At 36.1% G+C, this 19,654-nt stretch overlaps 1 protein-coding gene across 6 annotated transcripts in view; it reads left to right on the forward strand.

Moving 5' to 3' along the window:
* VTA1 (vesicle trafficking 1) overlaps positions 1-19,654 on the forward strand; it is a 66,023-nt gene that overhangs the window by 36,619 nt on the left and 9,750 nt on the right. For 3 of the 6 annotated variants that reach the window (XM_081530957.1, XM_081530960.1, XM_081530959.1), the window contains exons 5-6: positions 8,752-8,860; positions 13,693-13,869. In XM_081530957.1, the coding sequence (XP_081387083.1) occupies positions 8,752-8,860; positions 13,693-13,869 (286 nt within the window). The remainder of the gene's footprint in view (positions 1-8,751; positions 8,861-13,692; positions 13,870-19,654) is intronic. The other 3 variants (XM_081530958.1, XM_081530961.1, XM_081530962.1) reach the window with 1 other exon arrangement.

Here is a 19,654-nt window from a genome sequence, read left to right on the forward strand (position 1 = left end):
AGGAGCTTTATTCATAATAGCCCAAAGCTGGAAGCAAGCAAGTGTCCACCAACAGAGGAACTGATAAATAAATCATGCTGTTATTAAGGTATAAAAAGGTGTTACTGATATACCCTAAAACATGCTTCTATTTTGTAGACATTATGCTGAGCAAAAAAAAACAGGAGAATACAAACCATATGATTCCCTTCATATAAAGTATTACAACAGATCATTTTATTCTAGTGAAGAAAATTAGTATTTTTACTAATTACTTTGCCAACAAAGGTCCGTCTAGTCAAGGCTATGGTTTTTCCAGTAGTCATGTATGGATGTGAGAGTTGGATGGTGAAGAAAGCTGAGTGCCGAAGAATTGATGCTTTTGAACTGTGGTGTTGGAGAAGACTCTTGAGAGTCCCTTGGGCTGCAAGGAGATCCAACCAGTCCATCCTAAAGGAGATCAGTCCTGAGTGTTCATTGGAAGGACTGATGTTGAAGCTGAAATTCCAATACTTTGGCGACCTCATGCGAAAAGTTGACTCATTGGAAAAAACCCTAATGCTGGGAAGGATTGGGGGCAGGAGGAGAAGGGGACGACAGAGGATGAGATGGTGGGATGGCATCACCAACTTGATGGACACGGGTTTGGGTAGACTCAGGGAGTTGGTGATGGACAGGGAGGCCTGGCATGCTGCAATTCACGGGGCCGCAAAGAGTCGGACACGACTGAGCTACTGAACTGAACTGAACTGACCTGACAAAAGCAATTCCAGTGCATACTGGAGGTAAAACTTGCATAGGATGCGTTCAAGAGAAACAATTGTAGACAGATAATATAAAACATTCTCTTTCAAAGTGGATTTTTGGTTTCCTAATGGAGAATGGTTTATATCAGATTTTCTATAGTTTGACCAGGAGTTTATTTTTTATTATACACTAATATGATTTTTATATGCACCAGATTTGAGAACCCTTGTTGTAACATATAATTGGTGTTTGCTAGCCAGTCATTCTTCAGTATAGCAAGTGCAAGTGATTTAAAAATAAATGAAAATTCTTATTTAACCACTGCTGACTCCAGTGGCCAAAATTTGCAGACGCCAGCGACTCATCAACCTAGTCACAAAACAGGAACTTAAAGGCCAAGGACCAAAGTTTTAAAAAAAAATAATTTTTTTTTTTTTTGTAATTCCTATTTCCCAGAAAGGATGTCTGTAATCAGCCAAAAGAAGTTAAAAGATTTCCAGAATATTGACATCTTGAAATTTTCCTCTTCAAATATTGTTTTATATTTAGTACCCTTTATTTTAAAACAATTAAAAATTGAATTAGCTTTGCGTTACAACAGCCAAAATCTGCACCAACCGTAAGCACCAATTTCTAGAGCCATCTTGGAAATAGTGGGGATTAAAAATTAAACTATTGTATTGATTTATCTGCTTTGGAGGATTTTTTTTACTGTATTTGTTAAAATGAACCCATTTCAGGTTAATATTTTTTAAATCTCACATACTAATGAAGGAACCCAAGATGGTTTAAATATCTCTGTACTGTTCATACTGTGAAATTAGGAATGAAGGAACCTTCTAAAATCATTACAATATGACTTACTTAACTAAGTCTTTAGACAATTTTAAATTATTTCAAACCAAAGAAAATATGTCTCATTTTTAAAAGATTCCAAAAGAAAGTAACTTAACTTTCCTAAGCAATTTATTCATTTACTTTCAAAATGATTCTCTATATTTACCAAAATATATCCCGTATAAATACACATTAAGTATCTGACCTTTGACTATTTAAAAGCCCATTTTCCTGTATTTTATATGTTCCTGTCTAAATTGCAAATTGCATTTTGCTAATTGTAGCTAACCAGAGCACCTTGAAATGGGATAGCTGGGTTGGCTGCTAGTGTGACCTTGGGTAAGTCATTTTACTTTTGTAATGCCACTTCCTCATTTCTGTAATGATGGAATGATAGATTCCTAGGAGAAAAACGTGAAGAAAATATTATGGACTTTAGATAATTCAGACGTCACATTTAATGATGGCAGTTATTGCCTGATTTTCACATTGGACTCCAAAGCGCATGGCTGATGTGTTCATCCCATTGTCTCTAGCACTTAGCATGGTAAGTGACTTGAGTAAATGCCAGATACCTGTGGACTTCCTTTAATCAGGGTGTCTCATATGGGAATATGAGCCTAAGGGAAGAGGAGACTTGACAGAAGAGGAAACCATATGTGAGAGGAAGAATAGCATGAAAAAAAGACTGAAAATGAGACAGAATCCCAATTGGAGTGAGGGTAAGGGTAGGAAATGAGACTGAAGCCATGTCCATAAAGTGGAATGCCTTGAATGCTGGGTTAATCTGTATTTTACATTGGGTCAAGCTTTCATGTCTCAGAGCCTTAGTGTGAGTAAAACGTGACCTGCTTAAATTTCATGGTTATGGCAAGGACCAATTAAAGGGACAACATGTGAAAGTGCTTTATAACGTACAGTTAGTTCAGTAGCTCAGTCGTGTCAGACTCTATGCGATCCCATGGACTGTAGCACGCCAGGCTCCCCTATCCATCACCAACTCCTGGAGCTTTTTCAAACTCAGGTCCATTGAGTCGGTGATGCCCTCCAGCCACCTCATACTCTGTCATCCCCTTCTCCTCCTGCCTTCAGTCTTTCCCAGCATCAGGGTCTTTTCAAATGAGTCAACTCTTCACATCAGGTGGCCAAAGTATTGGAGTTTCAGCTTCAGCATCAGTCCTTCCAATGAATAATTAGCACTGATTTCCTTAAGGATTGACTGGTTGGATTCTTCTTGAAGTCCAAGGGACTCTCAAGAGTCTTCTCCAACACCGCAGTTCAAAAGCATCAGTTCTTCGACACTCAGCTTTCTTTATAGTCCAACTCTCACATCCATACATGACTACTGGAAAAACCATAGCTTTGACTAGATGGACGTTTGTTGGCAAAGTAATGTCTCTGCTTTTTAATATGCTATCTAGGTTGGTCATAGCTTTTCTTCCAAGGAGCAAGCATCTTTTAATTTCATGACTGCAGTTACCATCTGCAGTGATTTTGGAGCCCAAGAAAATAAAGTCTGTCACTGTTTCCATTGTTTCCCCATCTGTTTGCCATGAAATGATGGAACCGGATGCCATGATATTCGTTTTTTGAATGTTGAGTTTTAAGCCAACTTTTTCACTCTCCTCCTTCACTTTCATCAAGAGGCTCTTCAGTTCTTCTTGCTTTCTGCCATAAGGGTAGTGTCATCTGCATATCTGAGGTTATTGATATTGCTACCGGCAATCTTGATTCCAACTTCTGCTTCTTCCAGCCTGGCATTTGGCATGATGTACTCTGCATATAAGTTAAATAAGCATGGTGACAATATACAGCCTTGATGTACTTCTTTTCCTACTTGGAACCAGTCTGTTGTTCCATGTCCAGTTCTAACTGTTGCTTCCTGACCTGCATACAGGTTTCTCAAGAGGCAGGTCAGGTGGTCTGGTATTCCCATCTCTTTCAGAATTTTCCACAATTTATTGTGATCCACACAGTCAAAGGCTTTGGCTTAGTCAATAAAGCAGAAATAGATGTTTTCTGGTATTCTCTTGCTTTTTCTATCATCCAACCGATGTTGACAGTTTGATCTCTGGTTCCTCTGCCTTTTCTAAATCCAGCTTGAACATCTGAAAGTTCACGGCTCATGTACTGTTAAAGCCTGGCTTGGAGAATTTTGAGCATTACTTTGCTAGTGTGTGAAGTGAGTGCAATTATGTGGTAGTTTGAACATTCTTTGGCATTGCCTTTCTTTGGAATTGGAATGAAAGCTGACCTTTTCCAGTCCCGTGGCCACTGCTGAGTTTTCCAAATTTGCTGGCATATTGAGTACAACACTTTCACAGCATAATCTTTTAGGATTTGAAATAGCTCCACTGGAATTCCATCACCTCCACTAGCTTTGTTCGTAGTGATTCTTCCTAAGGCCCACTTGACTTCGCATTCCAGGATATCTAGCTCTAGGTGAGTGATCACACCATCATGATTATCTGGGTCGTGAAGATCTTTTTTGTACAGTTCTTCTGTTTATTCTTGGCCCCTCTTCTTAATATCTTCTGCTTCTGTTAGGTCTATACCCTTTCTATCCTTTGTTGTGCCCATCTTTGCCTGAAATATTCCCTTGGTATCTCTAATTTTCATGAAGAGATCTCTAGTCTTTCCCATTGTATTGTTTTCCTCTATTTGCATTGATCATTGAGGAAGGCTTTCTTATCTCTCCTTGCTATTCTTTGGAACTCTACATTCATATGGGTATATCTTTTCTTTTCTCCTTTTCCTTTAGCTTCTCTTCTTTCCTCAGCTGTTTATAAGACCTCTTCAGACAACCATTTTGCCTTTTTGCATTTCTTTTTCTTGGGGATGGTCTTGATCACTCCCTCCTGTACAGTGTCATGAACCTCCATCCATAGTTCTTCAGGCACTCTGTCTATCAGATCTAACTGCTTGAATCTATTTGTCACTTCCACTGTATAATTGTAAGGGATTTGATTTAGGTCATACCTGAATGGTCTAGTGGATTTCCCTACTTATAACCTATAGACTACTTTAAACATTTTTGTCCAAGATTTCAATCTTATCTTGAATTTAGCTTACTTACTCCAGTAGTCTCTAATATATATCTTATACCCATGGCAAAATTTATTTATTCTCCATTATTCTCTGTCCACCTTGTATGTTTCTGCCTTTCTGACCTTGCTCATACTTCTCCATAGAATAGTCTTACTATTGCTTTCCACCGTTTTTTCACATCATACCCATCCTGCAAGACCAAACTGAAGTACTATTTGCTTTACCAGTTATCCTTTTTTCCTTTTTTTTCCTTCATTCAGTGAACTCTTTGCTTTACTTACTCCAAGAAAATCTGTAGTACTTCCTCACTACTCTATTTTTTATAGTAATTCTCATTTATATTTTAATTCTGTATCCATAACAAGATGATTAGTTCCCTAAAAACAGAAATAATATATTGACTTATTTGCTGGAGTATAGGTTAATAGTAATAGTTTTTAAATAATGTTATTTTACAGATACTTAATTCAAGTAAACATGCGAACTAGAGACTCTTAAGTGTGGGAAGAACTCACTGTTTGCAGAGCTTCAGTCCCTATTGTTCACGATTTTGAAACAGTGAAACTAATGAGGAAACCCAATGTTTTATTTAGCACATATTGCTTATTCTGAAAGAATGGGAGTAGAGGGGAAAAAAAGTTGAACCAGATGATAGTGCTGTTTCTATATGTCAAAAATAGTCAAACAATGGATATTTCAAATCATTCTACCTAAGTATATAATAAATTTAATTGAACATCCTAAACCTAGTAGTCACTATGCCACCACAAATAATAAATCTGTATATTAAGTAAAATAACTGCCATCCTAATCATTTAAGCTATCATATATCTGAGATGTGTATATTTGTTGGGCAGCTACTGTATGTTAGTCACCAAACTAAGTGCTTAATATATCATTAACAGACAGACATAGACCCTACCTTTGAAGAGCTTATATTTTAGAGTGTGCCTGTTGTGATGTGGGGGGCTTCACAAACATACATATAAAATGTAACTAAACTGTGGTAAATAATATTTTCTAAAATATGAGAAAATTTTGGGGCAATCAGGAGAACAATTCAGAGAAAATGATGTTCAGTCTGATCTATGAAGAATGAGCTTAAGAGTTAGCTAGGTGAGAAAAGAGAAAAAGGCAGAGGGAACACAATGAGTGGGAGCCATGTGTTTAGGAAAAGAAAAGCTGCCAGGGTAGCTTGTTGGTGGCAAGTGAACAGATAAGAACATTAGAGGAGATTGAACAGTCAGGAGCCAAGTAGAGTAGGATCTGTAGCTAGAGTTACAGTTTGTTTTGTATTTTAAGTGCACTGGAAGCCATTAAAAAGACTGACATGAGTTGATTTGTATCTTGAAAGATGATTCTACTCTGAATACTGAATGATAGAGGTGTAGTGGGGATAAGGTATGACTACAAGAAAGGAGACAGATTAAGGAGCTGTTACAGAGAAAATGGGGAGGTAAGACCAGTTCTAGATAGTTATCAGAAGCATAATCAACTGGGGTCCTGATAAATTAGATGAGGGAGTCAGGAGAGAGACACAGGGTAAGAGAAAGGTGCAAAGCTTGATTCCCAAAGACTTCTGACTTGGGAGAAGAAATTCTGTGGAGGAAGGAGCGAGGCGGGCGGGGGGAGGATCAAGAGAACAGTTGGGGACAAATTAATTTGAGTTGTACGTGAGACATCCAGGTGTAGTCACTGGATATTTGTCAGAAGCAAATTCTAGCTAGATACATAAATTTAGGAATAAAGATAAAGGTAGTATTTAAAACCATGAGAATGAGTATGGACAGATAATAAGCTATAAGACAGGAGTCCTGAGGCTTGCAGGAATCCTGCAGGAAATACAATGGATGAAGACAGCCCACTGTGAGATAATAAATGACAACTGATAAGGGTATGTGAACTAGAGAGGGAGGTGGGGGGGGCATTGTTATAGAGAGAACAGATAAATCTGAACATATGCTCATCATCTGAAAGGGGCTGTCTCTACTTAGATAATTAGTACCAAATAAATATGGCCCTAATGTTATTAGATCTTCCATTTTTTAAACAAGAAGTTAAGAATTTGGATTTTCTGTGCCTTTTGTAGTATTGAATTATGTGGAAAATAGAATTCATATTTAAAATTGTATGAGTCAGCATTGATTTAGCCCACCAAATTACAGTCTCTGCTTGGACAGGGTATTTAGGATTATTTGGAGATCAGATATAGGATTAGCAGCCAGAAGAGATGGTAGGGAAACCCGAATATAGTCATAAAAACTAGAAACAGAATGTTTCACAAAGCTTGGATGGTCTCATGTTTAATATGCTGCTGACAAGTTTGGTAAGATGATGCCTGAAAGTGTTGGTTGGATTTACTAGCATGTGGAATAGGCTGTTGGTGACGTTAGCAAGAGCAATTCCTCAGTCGAACTGACTACTTAAAATTAAGTAAGGTAGAGACTGCCATGTGTGGGCTCCCTGCCATTAAAGACTTGGGCACATTCAAGTTCTCAGACCTTGTGAGTGACAAGAATAAGAACAGAACAGGAAAGATCCCCATGGAGTGAATTGAATGATAAAGAACTGAAGACTTTAGATATGGATGCTTATGAAAAGCTTCTTTGTGAAGTGGAGCAAAATATAATTGTACATGGAAGAAAATGAGAATCAAAGTATGGAACTTCTTAAAGAATTGAATATATGAGAGAATTATTAAGAGAAGAAAAATCAAATATGCAAATTCAGTAATTTGGAAGGTTACTTTTTTTTAGGTTTTTATATACTACTTACCTAGGGCTTCCCAAGTGGCACAGTGGTAAAGAATTCGCCTGCCAATGCAGGAGACTCCAGAGACAGGTTTGATCCCTGGCCAGGAAGATCCCCTGTAGTAGGAAATGGCAACCCACTCCAGTATTCCTGCCAGAAAATCCCATGGGCAGAGGAGCCTGGCAGGCTACAGTCCATGGGGTCACAAAGAGTCTGTTCTAACTGAGTGACTGAGTACACAGACACAAATACTACTAGGCTATAGTGTAGTGTAGTGTTAGTCACTCAGTCATGTCCGACTCTTTGCGACCCCACAGACTGTAGCCCACCAAGCTCCTCTGTCCATGGAATTCTCTAGGCAAGAATACTGGAGTGGGTTGCCATTCCCTTCTCCAGGGGATCTTCCCAACCCAGGGATCGAACCCAGGTCTCCTGCATCGCAGGCAGATTCTTTACCATTTTAGCTACAGAGAAGCACTTATCTATGTAGAGAATCTCACATTACAGAATACTCCACTAAGTATCTGGACTGTATGCAGTACTTGTAGTTATTGATGACTTAATGGATCTTTACAACAGACTAATTATAGTTGTTTTCAACATGACAAAGTCATTTGTTCTCTCCAGCTTTCCTGTACATACAAATCACCCTGGGGGGTCTTGATAGAGTACAGATCTTGGTTCAGTGGGTCTCAGTGGGACTTGAAGAGTGCATTTCTAACAGGTTCCCAGGTGATAGCAATACCGCTAGCCCATGAATATAGAAAAAGTCTTAAGAAAGAAGAGATAACTAGTAGGTTTTTCACTGATTTTGCAGTTCTCTTTCCAGCAACCCTATGATGTATTATTTCCCCCTTTTTAGAACTGAGGTAAATGAGATTTAGAGCTGTTAAATAACACAAGTTAAAAGGTAAAATTTGCCTAAGCTGTCAGTCAGTTAGTTGTTCATGTGTTTGCTTTGGCCACTGTAGCATCTTAGTCTTTGTTTTTGTAGATTTGTACAGATCAATTTTTCCCCCTTTAGAGAAAATTGTTGTTTTCTTTTATATTTTAAATTCCATTTAACCTATCTCTCTCCTACACATTAAGAGTTGCAAGTTTCACTGGAGGGACACTCCCATAGTACCATTGTAGTCCTTTTCTGAAACATGAAATCATAAAAGAGAACTAATTATGTGTCTTGAGGAAGATGGCTTTTGATGAAGTTTGTCACGCTCTAGGCAGTTGGTAGAATCCAGTGATGAGGTAGGGAGAGTGCCAGAATATTCCAGAGCTGTACCATGCAAAAATAGGTTTTATCTAGAAATATGATAATAGGTCATTATAATATATAGTTTTATTTGACTTCTTTACTCCAGTCTAACATTGACATAAAAATATTTCTTTTAGAATGTGAAACACAGAAAGTATGCAAGGTGGAAGGCAACATATATTCATAATTGTTTAAAGAATGGAGAGACTCCTCAAGCAGGGCCTGTTGGGATTGAAGAAGATAATGGTATGTATTTATATAAGTAAAATGACTTAGTGGAATCATAATTGTTCAATATATTATTATTCAGAATTTTTGGAAACCATTTTATTTCCTTCATCAGGTCCAAAATCAGGTGTAAAATTATAAACTTAGGCACAAGTGAAAAATTAAGGCAAAACTGCTCTAATATCTGTTTGTGTCAACAACAGAATGGCTTGGTTTTCTCCTGCATCTGATCAGATTTCATTGCTACGTGAAACAGGCAGTCCTTTCCTAATCTAGAAAACGTTTCCAAACCACAGAGAAAACTGAAAATTATTTTTTATAATTCCTGAGGTGAGTTTTGGAAGGGAAAGGGGGCTAGCTAATACTTTCACAAAATTTGTAATAGAGTATGTAAAAAATATTAAGTGAATTTCTCATTTCCACAATACTCTTTATCATCCCAGATTCTACTGAAATCAAAAGAAGTAAATATATTTTTAGTATTTTGTATATCTTTATAGAAGTTGTTTTTTATAATTACTAGTAAATAGGAATATATATCCTCACTTTCTTAACACAGTTGGTAATATACACACTGTTCTATTGATGCGTCTAGATGGTTGGCTTATTTATGCATTCACTTAGAGGTCTATTTAGAATTTTATAATACCAGTCAGTTAAAAAAAGCAGCACTATAGTTGTACATGTAGCTACTACATGTAAACTCTTGTAGCTCTTCTAGCGATGCAAGCTTTTATACAGCATTTCAAGTGAATTTTTTGCTATTTCTGAAGAACACTTGTTTAACCCTCAGAAATCTTTGACACTTGATGTTGTTTGCAGAAGAGGAATCTGACGTTTCAGGTTTTAGCTGTCCTAATGTCATAGACTCACAGAGAAGCGAACCAGAGCTGGAGTTCTTACTCTTAAGTCCTGTGCTCTTTTTACTAACACTACAGCGTGAATACTGTAATACTAAGTTGTTATTAAGTGTTTAAAGTTGACTGTTCTAAAGCATGATTAAGTTTTGGGCTTATTTATTTACATCACGACAGTGACATTGGATTTTTTAAAGTGTATTGCCACAACTTTATTTCTCACTGTTGAATTTAATATTTTGGAATGTTTTGCATACTTTTCCCCCTGTTTTAATGCTGTCCATAGTCAGAATGTTATACGTCAGTACTGCTGTGTACTGAACGACTAGTCATTTCCAGTTGTCCAAAAGAAAAGATCTGAGATCCTTAGCCTAACAAGCAAGACTCATCACGATATGGCACCGACCTACCTTACCAGCTTTATTTCCTCCTCCTGTCGTCTTAGTCTGCTAGTGCTGCCACAGCAAAGTACGGTAGACTGGATGGCTCAAACAAAAGGTGTTTGTTTTCTCACAGTTATGGAGGTTGGAAAATCCAAGATCAAGGTCCAGCAGTTTTGTTTCTGGTGAGATGTTAATGTGATTACTCCTTGAAGAAGTTCAAGGGCAATTAGATATTCTACCCAAGATTTCAGAAGAAAAGTCTAGGCTAAAAGTGGTATTTTAGAGTTGTTGGTTTGGTTTTTTTTTTATAAATTTATTTATTTTAGTTGGGGGCTAATTACTTGAGTTGTTGGTTTAAAAGGAAGAAGTGAAGCTAAAGTAAAATATTGGATAACCCAGGGAGAATGGAGCACTTAAGAATAAAAGCGAAGATGGAACCAGCCTTTCTTCACCTTTACTAATCCCATTAGATTAGAAACTGAAGCAGAGGCACTTCCGTTATGTTATTATAAGTAAGGTACATACACATACATGTAGTAAATGTAAAAATACATGTAATACTCATAATTACTTTCAGACATTTGATTTATGTCTCAATTCTTAAATACACATTGAAAATGAAGATATCTTTGTTGTTTTAAGCATATCATTATACTTTTCAGAGTATTTCAGAGGTATCATTCTAGGCACATTGAAATACCTAATAAATGATCAATTTTGTTTTTCAGGTACTCTGAGTATCAGTGACTTCTCTCATCTTAAAAATTTTAACTTTTTGTCTTGAAAGTAGGAAGTGTTACATTTTGATCATTATCATGGTCTCTTTTGTTCTGAAATGGTTAATATAGGTCCTCTATAATATTGTAGATTATTAAATATATACTATATAATTTTTGTTTTAATTTCCCAAAATTAGCTTAAATTGAGCTTGTAGTTTTTACTCATTATTTTCATTCCATTTTATAGAGCTTCTGGATAGTAGAAAATTGTTAGCTGTAGAATACTAATAATCCTTTAAAATATAAAAGAGAATATTTTCACTATACACTTTTCAACCTGTTAAATAATTTAAAATGTAGCCTGGTGTCATAATTAGGTGTTAATGTCATAACATCTAACAGTGTCTGGTTAGAAATGGCTTAGGGGTCTAAAAGAGGATGTCATGAAATCTGAATATGTATTCAAAAACTTTTCTTTAAAACTGATTTTTCTTTTTCTCAGTGTAGCGTTGTATTCCCTTGTATTATTAAATTTTACAAGATACTCTAGGTATAAAAGATACTATGTTTAATAAAGTTGTTCTGGAAGTCTAGTAAAGCTAGTAAAAAATAATAGATACTAGGAACTTCCCTGGTGGTCCGGTAGAAGCTTCCACTGATCTTCCAATGCAGGGGACGTGTTCAGTCCCTGGTTGGGGAACTAAGATCGTACATGCTGTGCAATGCAGCCAAAAAATAAATACCAAACCTTTGTTAGTTTAGAGGAAGAAAAAAAGTATTCTTGTTTTTGAAAGCAGTACTATATCCCCATATTGTCTAAAAGTATAGAAGGAAGTCATACAATTGATACAAAAAAGCATTCTAGGAAAAATTTAGGCTTAGCTGAAGGGGAATCTGTTAATATTCAAACTCTTGAGTTTCCACATCCACTTGGTTTCAATATCTGCAAAATGGTATTCTTTTTAAATGGTCAACATTAATGTATACTTCAGCAATAAAAACTAATGAAGGTAATTTTGAGTTTTTCTTCTTTTATTCATTATGACTACATTTTTCTCCATGGCCTTGAACTTATTTATAGTATTTGCTTTAAAGTTATTTTCCACTAATTTCAATATCTGGGTCACATCAGGGTCTTTTCATATGTCTCTCTTTTTCGCCTGCCTCTGGTCACATTTTCTTCCTCTCCCTTCCCCCCATATCTCTAATTTTTATTATTGATAACCTTTGTAGCTCCTCTGCATTCACTTATCTTCCTTTGCAAAGTCTTGATTCTTGTTCTAGCAGACAGTTAACTTGCCTAAACTGCCCCTCTTTTCTTTCATCTGTAAGGCTGTTGCTTTCTTCAGGGCTCCTTAGACCCTTCCCTGAGTCTGCCTGCATAATTCAAGGGCCATATAGGTATTTAGTTGAGGTTCATACAAACATTTCAAGGCTCACTTCTCTGCAACTCCTTTTTTTTTGCATAGACTTTTGAGTGCCCTCAGGTGAAAAGCAACATGAAAGCAAACCTTCCCTGGTGAGATTTCTTCTGTCAAGGCTCATCTTCATTCTAATTTCTACCAACTTTTTTTTTTTTTGGTAACATTTTATTTTATATTGGGGTGGAGCTGATTAACAATGTTGTGATAGTTTGATGGGAACAAGGAAGAGACTCAGCCATACATATACATGTATCCCTTCTCCTCCACGCTCCCCGCTGCCACATAACATTGAACAGAGAGTTCCATGTACGATACAGTAGGTCTTTGTTAGTTATCCATTTTAAATATAACAGAGTGTACATGTCCATCCCAAACTCTCTGTCCTTTGTTTACTCTCTAGTGTCTGTAAAAAGTTTTTTGTTTTTTATTCCTTCCCAGGATGTTTGTGTTAGAGTTCTCTAATATTGGAGAAAATTATGTTAGTATATATAACATCTACAAGTTCACTTAGTAAAATTCCCAAAGTGGCTAACTCTTATTACTCCTTTCTACATAGACAGCTCAATGTGAAATTTCATTCCTTTGTTTTTGTTGATTAATTTGTTGAATGACAAACACACAGGTAATCATTTAATAGCTAGTAAACAATAAATGTTGAGTAAAAGGCACCTGTCAGAAAATAGAGCTCTCATGGAAAGCATAAATGTGATATGTTTTGCTGAAAAGGCCTCCTTTTTTTTTCCATAAATTTTAAGAATGAGTTTAAAAAAATTACTTTTAAGAAAAATATATGCATAGATTTTACAGAGTTGAAAAGTATTAATTTAAAGAAATGTTATTCATATTGCCAGGAACAACTAAGTATTGTAAGAAAAGGAAAAAATTAGAACAATTATTTTAAGAGAAGCTGCTTATCAATTGTATTAAATAGAATTGCACTTGAAGGTTTGTCATGTTCGCATATCAAAAGAATATTTGGCATTTTTATTTCAAAATACAGAATTCTCCACTTACAGTGGGATTATATCCTCATAAACCCATCATAAATTGGAAATAACTATGATTTGAAAATGCATTTAATAACCTACCTTACTGAACATCATAGCTTAGCCCAGCCCACCTTAACCTACAGCTGGTCAGAATCATCTAGCACAAAGTCTTTTTTGTAATACAGTGTTGAGTATCTCATGTAATTTATTGACTAGTATACTGAAAGTGAAAAAAAGAATGGTTGTGAGTGTATCAGTTGTTTACCTTTGTGATCTCGTGGCTGACTGGGAGCTGTGGCTCCCACTACCCAGCATCAAAGAGAATACCACTTATCACTGCCTGGGAAAAGATCAAAATTCAAAGTATAGTTTCTGCTAAAACCATATCACTTTTACACTACCATTTAAAAAAAAAAAGACAAAACCATAAATCAAGAACTGTCTGGACCTCATTTAACATTTCATGTGTATCATATAGTAGATGTTGAGGAAAATGAAGATGCTGGAGCCACCTCTCTGCCCACTCAGCCACTTCAGCCGTCATCTTCAACGTATGACCCAAGCAACATGCCATCGAGCGGCTATACTGGAATCCAGATTCCCCCCGGTGCCCATGCTCCAGCTAATACCCCAGCAGAAGTGCCTCACAGCGCAGGTAGGAAGTTGAAGCTTAACAGGTTTGAAGTCTTCCTTTTATAAATAACAACTGCTCCTCTTATCTTATTTTTGGCTCATAATGGTCTTAAAGCGCGAAGTGGTCTTTAAATTCCACTCAGACCCACAAAAAAAATTAAATCCTTTCCACTGAAGTTTTTTTAATTTATATATCTTTTAAATTGAAAGATATTTGCTTTACAATATTGTGTTCATTGAAATTTTAATACTAGTTGTATTTTAATTTTTTAGTCATTCTTTTTTTTTTTTTTAATTTTTTGGCCATGCGGCATGTGGGATCTTAGTTCCCTGACCAGGGATCAAACCCACGGCCCCTGCAGTAGAAGCTTCTAGTCTTAACCACTGGACCAACAGAGAAATCCCGTATTTTAATTTTTAAAAAAATGACAGAATATTTATGTGTGATTGATTACTATTTACTTTATATTTTATTAATAAGTATAGTGTCTATGGGCTTTCCCAGTGGCTTAGTGGTCAAGAATCTGCCTGCCAAGCTGAGACCCAGGTTCCGTTCCTGGGTTGGGAATATCCCATGGAGAAGGAAATGGCAACCCACTCCAGTATAGGAAATCCCACGGACAGAGGAGCCTGGTGAGCTAAGTCCATGGGGTTGCTTGTACAAGAGTCAGATGCAGCTTGTACCACCACCACCGTATAGTGTCTGTACTTTTCATGTGTGTTTTCCTTTTCTTTTTCTTCCCCTCCCTTTCTTTCCTTTTCACTGCTATTGAAGAATAGCACTGAAGTGAGTGGGTCTTATTTATAGGAGTGTCAGTCAGACTCCTACTATGATCACAAGATCCATTTTTCTCTTGACTCATTTCCCTAAGACCCTGCCTCTACCCTCAATATGGGTATTATTGATGAAGGAGCTGGCTTTGAGGCACAGAATCTCAGTAGCAGTGGATTTACAGACAAATGAAAGGAGGGGTTTCAGGTGGTGTTTTTTTTTTTTTAATATTACAAACATGTCTAAAAATAAACCACAGAAGTGATATCTACTGTCTTTGAATAAATTAGTACTATATACCTTGTTTTCATAGAAAAAAAGATCTGACAAAACTAGTCTCCAAGAATAAGTCAGTGTCAGTAGATAAAGTGTTTAAAGTTGCAGACAGCTTCTCTTCTGTTTCCTTGTATTGTTGGCAGAGAATCACCCTTACTTCCAAATAGAAGGGCATTTAAAACTGTACTTTAAATAAAGCTTAACTTTAATAAAATTTTTTTCCAAAAATTGTTTTTAAACTTTTAGTTTTATCTCAGCCTATGAGTAATCTGTGGTAGTAAACTATATATTTCAAAATGTTTAATAGAATAAAAGTTGCCTTTGAGCCTTGATTTCTACTATTTTTGTTATTCACCATTACTTCATTGACTTCCAGATTTTCAGCTTCTGTTTACCCAAACCATTTAGGTTATTTTGCATGAGTTGAACGTTTAAGTTTTCTATTTTGACCACTGTAGGTGTGTGATTAGTCTCTTCCCTCCTATTTTTCTCTTCCCTTCTGTTTTAAAACTTCCAACTTCATATCATCTATAAATACCACGAACATTTTTGTCTTTAAGCATATTGATGAACATGGTTGTTTTAATGCTGATCTCTTTTGTATCATCATTCTCTATATTTTACCCTGCCTGACTTTTCATTGCTTTATGGTCTATGTGATGGCATTAATAGACCAATTTGCATTAGTTTTGTAAATAAAATTTCATGGAACATTGTTTTAAATATTCTATTATCTTTTGGGAATGTTCAGTATTTCCATTGTAGAATGAAATAAACAAAACCAGCTACATACTTAGATGTATTTGCATTCAATAAATACTGCTCGAATATACTAGTAAGTTTAAACACTGACCTAGAGCCTCCAACACAGTCATCCTTACAGAAGGACAAAGTAAAAATAAAATGAACTTGGGAATCACATAGTATTAGTGATAGTATAGTTACTAGTTTCTACTCCTTATTAAGCCACAAATTCTACTGTTACTCATCTTTTCTCTCTCTAGGTTTTTCCTCTTTTCAAATGAAATTAATCATACTTCTCATAGTTGTTTTAATTATTAAAGAGGAAAAAGTATGAAAATTGATTACTGTGCCTAACACAAAATCAGTGTTCAGCAAATTAGCTTCCTTTTTTTTTAACCTTCCTTCCTATTTGTGTGCCAAGGAAAGACAGGATATTTAATAGCAAGTTAATGAACACTTAAAATTATTTTGTGAATCAGGAAAAGTATCAAGAGTTGTGGATAAGGCATTGACCTCACAAAAAGATTGACTAAAGAATATTACTGCTCAGTGTATCTTAGAGCAGAGTTATGGTATAGGCATATATGCATATATTTACAGGGTGTTCTCAGTTGCTAAGTCGTATCCAAATCTTTGCGACCCCATGGACTGTTGCCCAGCAGGCTCAGACTTTGTCCATGGGATTTCCTAGGCAAGAAGACTGGAGTGGGTTGCCATTTTTACATATTTACAATGTGTCTATATATCAAACAAATGAGATGGAAAGTATACTTCTAGTAGGAGTGATGTAACAGGTTGAACCATATGACAGTGGTTCATAGGACAAAACAGACACAAACCATGTGTCTATTTTTGTACAACGGAGGTGATAGAACATTAGTTTCATATATTCAGACTAACAGACTCCTGCTTAGACTATCCAGACATAAAGATAGATATCAAGAAGTTGTCTTCTATTTATTTTAGAAAGTTTTCTGGCATAAATAGCTCATTTCGATCCATTTAAATGTGTCATTAGCCTTTTTTTTTTCCCCCCGCTTATGTTCTTTAGCATGAGGCATAAAATTGAAAATCTTAGAATTGCTTTAAGGCATCCGGTATATGTTCTTACAGACTTAGCATTTAAATAATTAGCATGGCTATTTCATAAACTTACGCTAACAGAACTATATTAGATATTGCTATCCCTAATTTTCAAACTAAAGAAAAGCCTTTATCCTGAAAAAAATATGCATACTAGCATAGCTAATAAGTGACAGTCCTAGAATTTGAACCCAAGTCTTTCAGATTTCATGTTTTTGGCACCTTCCTGAAAAACTAAAGTTCTATCAGATTAAAACCTACATTTCTCATAATATTTTTCTCCTTAAGATGGGCTTAGGTATGGAAATCACCTGTTTGCTGGCAAATTTCTTTTCTATTATATTTAAAACAGTTTTAAAAAATTAGTTCATAGTTGCCCAATAGAAAATGAAATAACATTTTCAGTTTATAAATATAGCAGATGTTTCCCCTCTTACTCACTTCAAGAATGATTTACTTTCTCTCATATAAAGGTCCAGGATGTACTTTTATCAAAGGGAAATCCTTAAGATAGCTGAAAAGAATAGTATGTACTAATATACAGTGTTTAGTTCTTCCACAGAAAAGCAAAGAGGGTGCAAGGAGGGCGGGGTTAGTGATTAAACAGCCAAGTGTTTCGCTCTTTGTGCTTTTACTGCTGTGTACTATCAGATAGAGGTCATACAGCCTACCGTTTTTTCCTTCTCTTGAAATATGCTTTTTACATTCTGTAACTATTGAGGAAGAACATCTCAGTAGTAAATCTAAATAGATGAAAAATTAGTTTAGAAATAATGCAAACCTTTTAATTATAAAGGCAGCTCACCTCATATCTAGATCAAAAACTTAGCTCTTTTATTGTTATTCTTTTAAGTGACAGAAGGACTGCATTTGAGCTCTGCTATCCAGCCTTCAAAGCATTTTGTATTCTGGCCTGACTGTTTCTGTCAGCACTATTTTCCATGATTATTCTGAAGTTTGCTCAACCCAGTGTTCTACACTTGCTTACAGTGTTCCTCATAGTTAGCATGTCTTTCTCTTTCATTGCCTCTTCAAATGTTAATGCTGTTCAGGGTTTTGTTTAATTATACTTCTTGCATCATCTTCTCGAGTTTTCTTACCAACACTCATTTTAGAATTCCCACACCATGCAGTCAGGAGAACAATTTAGTACTTAATTAGAAGTCATATAGTATTTAATTTTTGAGTGTATATAATCTCATCAAATAGGCTATGTAAAAGCCATCTGCTAAAAAAATTAGCCAGAAGTTACTTGTTAACATTTCTTTTTTGTTAAGTGATAGAAATTTCCAAAACACTTCTGCCATCCCCAGGATTGTTTTTATGGTGCTATCACGCCACATATTTATTGTAGTATAACGGGCTACAACCCGTTTGCAAAATAACAAATGAAACCTTTACAAATTGAGGTAAGAAGGAGAAATAACTAGCTTAGGGCATTTTTAAAAGATAAATTAACATAAACTAAAAACCATTCTTACTGATTTAACTGGTATTTATACACTTAGCTGAGCCTCTGTGCTAGGCCCCCGTGGGAACATGTCATGGTAGCTGCCAAGAACATAGGCCTTGGTCCCTGTACATGGAGACAGATGAGAAGCAGTGTCTTCTCACTGCTGCATGAGACTTGTTGAGCAGCCTATACTGTCAGTTCAAGCCTTGGTTGAATGACTATGATCAGAGTTCTTAATAAATGCAGACTATTTGTGGGTTTTTCTTTTTTTAGTATTACTCAAATAAAATTTTATTATAATACATAATGGTCTTCCCAGGTGACGCTAGTGGTATAAAACCCACCTGCCAATGCAGGAGATGTAAGAGACAAAGGTTCAATCCCAGTGTCAGGAAGATACCCTGGAGGAGGAAATGGCAACCCACTCCAGTATTCTTACCTGGAGAATCCCATGGACAGACGAGTCTCGCAGTCCATGGAGTCACGAAGAGTCAAATATGACTGGAGCGACTAAACACACACACATAATACATAACAGGTTATCTCTGTAAATTCTCTTTTGTTCTTGTTAAGTAATATTGCCTACTTAATCATCTGGAGATGTGCAAGGAAGCATTTAAAAATTAATGCAGGCTGCTGACCAAGGAAACCTTGCCTTCTCCATAGAGAAAGGGGTTTGTTAGCAGGATTTTAATGTACTCAGAAACACAAATTACTTAGTAAGAAATGACATTGATATCCAGATTATATGTGAAGAGTTGTCAACTTACCCTTTTTTTCCTAAAGATCTGTCTGAAAAATATATGTAGTCACCTACCTGTGTCTTTATGCTCAGCTGCTTCAACTGCCTTGACTTCACTAGGTAGTTTCTAAAGAGCCCTGTCAAATCTTGCATTCTAAGTTTAAAAAAAAAAATTATATTGTGTAATTATTTGCCTTTGAAAGTTCAGATTTTGTGGGAGAATTATGTCATATGTTTATAACTTAATAAATTTTGTTAGGGCCTTCCCAGGTGGCACAGTGGTAAAGAATCACCCTGCCAGTCCAGGAGACCCAGGAGACATGGGTTTGATCCCTGGGTCAGGAAGATCCCATGGAGGAGGAAATGCCAACCCACTCCAGTATTCCTGCCTGGAAAATTCCATAGACAGAGGAGCCTGGTGGGCTATAGTCCCTGGGGCTGAAAGGAGTTGGACAGGACTGAGCTACTAAGCACACACACATAAGCATATTTTGTTAGCATTTTTTTAAATCAAGCAAAACATAGTCGTTGAATTGGTCAATTTAAATTTGTATGTCTCTTGACTTTGCAGTTATATATTTTTTCCTATAAATAAATTCATACATATATATGTATACACTGTATAAGATTGTTTGCTAGTATTAGCTTTAGCAGAAGATTGGAAACAACCTAAATGTCCTCAGTGATGGGTAACATTATAAATTGTGTTCATGTATGTAGTGGAACACTGCTATATA

The sequence above is a fragment of the Giraffa tippelskirchi genome, chromosome 9, assembly GCF_054371585.1.
Source record: "Giraffa tippelskirchi isolate mGirTip1 chromosome 9, T2T-mGirTip1v1.2.pri, whole genome shotgun sequence".
NCBI lineage: Eukaryota > Metazoa > Chordata > Mammalia > Artiodactyla > Giraffidae > Giraffa > Giraffa tippelskirchi.